At 34.2% G+C, this 1,601-nt stretch overlaps 1 protein-coding gene across 1 annotated transcript; it reads right to left on the bottom strand.

Annotated features, from left to right (window-relative positions):
• Positions 1-400: 400 nt before the first annotated feature.
• Positions 401-1,177, bottom strand: Tsp_13965 (hypothetical protein). Its single transcript, XM_003370426.1, has 2 exons — positions 1,097-1,177; positions 401-472 (listed from the first exon to the last, which is right to left on the bottom strand). Exons 1-2 carry the CDS (start codon positions 1,175-1,177, stop codon positions 401-403), a joined length of 153 nt encoding a protein of 50 aa, XP_003370474.1.
• Positions 1,178-1,601: the final 424 nt, after the last annotated feature.

The following is a 1,601-nucleotide window of genomic DNA, read 5'->3' as shown; positions in this document are numbered from 1 at the left end:
TGTCTTACAGAATCAAGACAACAAGAAATCGCACATACTTTTTCTCTTTGATTGTTCTGCTTCGTGCCGTTCGCGTTTCATTTCGTGTCGACGGCGTTTGCACTTTTTCTCTTCATCGTTCATATCTGCAAAAAATATTAAATATAAAATCAAAAATGATCTCGCTACATCACGTAGTAAAAGTAACAACTGATTGAAAATTGAATTTTCAAATCTATTAATTAACTGGTTTTTAATTAAGCGTTAACGTTTAGAAAATAAGTACAAAATATTTTGAAGAAAAGTAACACAAATAGAAAAAAGGAGAAATTACTTTTCAGCAATTGAAAATAGACTTCAACAACTATTCAGCGTCATGTACTCAGAGAGCATTTTACAACGCGACCACTTGCCACGTAAGTCAAACGAACGAGTGCGCCCTTACTGACGATAAGCCACCTTTTATGGCGATCGCTATTTGCATAGCGCAGCGCTGAAAACCGGTTTTTGTGCATTGAATCTTCTTACTGAAGTTAAATTCTAACCTATGCCGTAATATAATGGGAACAGGAGAAATGCACTGTTCAATTCTACCAATAAGGACTATTTGAAAATTCAAAATGACCTTAACGTTTACAATTCAGTCAAAATATAAACTATCTGGCAGAAAACACCATAATAAAAACATTGACTTAGTCAAAACACGCCTCCGCACGTTTGAATTTGAGATTTCAAATTTCAAAAATGTCCTACATAAATGGAAGTTGATTTCTTATACATAAAGACTCTCTCTATTCAATTGAATAATTTGTGACAGCTTGTTTAGTTAATGAAAAGATTATTTTCAATGGATGCTGATGTGTTTCATGGCAAGTACTAAGCGTGCAGCATTAAAAGCGGCTTTAGTGATATAGAAATTGTTGCAAAGATGAAATCTTACCTCATATTAACATAATATGAAAAACAAAAAGTACAGTTTTACAGAAGAAAATATCTTACTTATCTATTGCTCACTACAAACTTAGGTAATTTAATTAAACTAAGGAATACCTTCACCCTATCGAAGTATCCTACGCCATGGCTCACAGAGCCAGCACATTCAAGAAATCACATTTACCTCTTGTCTTCTCTCGTTCTGCTTCTTGTCGTCCGTGGTTTGGTTTGTGTCTTCCGCATTTTCACTTTCTATTTGCTTCATTCGTTTTACCTGGAAAAATGATATATTATATCAAAACTGCTCTGATTTTATTACAAAGTAGACTTATAACGAATATGATAATTAAGTGCTTGTTAATTAAAATATAATTATTTAAAAAATGAGCATTCAAATGCTTTAAAGAAAAGTAGCACAAGTAGAAAAAGATGTTCGCTTTCAGCAATTGAAAATAGACTTCAGCAACTGTTCAGCGTCATGTAGTCAGAGAACATTTTACAACGCTACCACTTGCCACATAATTCAAACGAACGAGTGCGCCCTAACTGACGATAAGCCACCTTTTATGGCGATCGTTATTTGCATAGCGCAGCGCTGAAAACCGGTTTTTGTGCATTGGATCTTCTTACTGAAGTTAAATTCTAACCTACGCCGTAATATAATGTGAACAGGAGAAATGCACTGTTCA

This window comes from Trichinella spiralis (genome assembly GCF_000181795.1).
Source record: "Trichinella spiralis strain ISS 195 chromosome Unknown Scfld763, whole genome shotgun sequence".
Lineage (NCBI taxonomy): Eukaryota > Metazoa > Nematoda > Enoplea > Trichinellida > Trichinellidae > Trichinella > Trichinella spiralis.
Note: the sequence above shows the minus strand (reverse complement) of the source record. Positions and strands in the feature narration are given on the sequence as shown.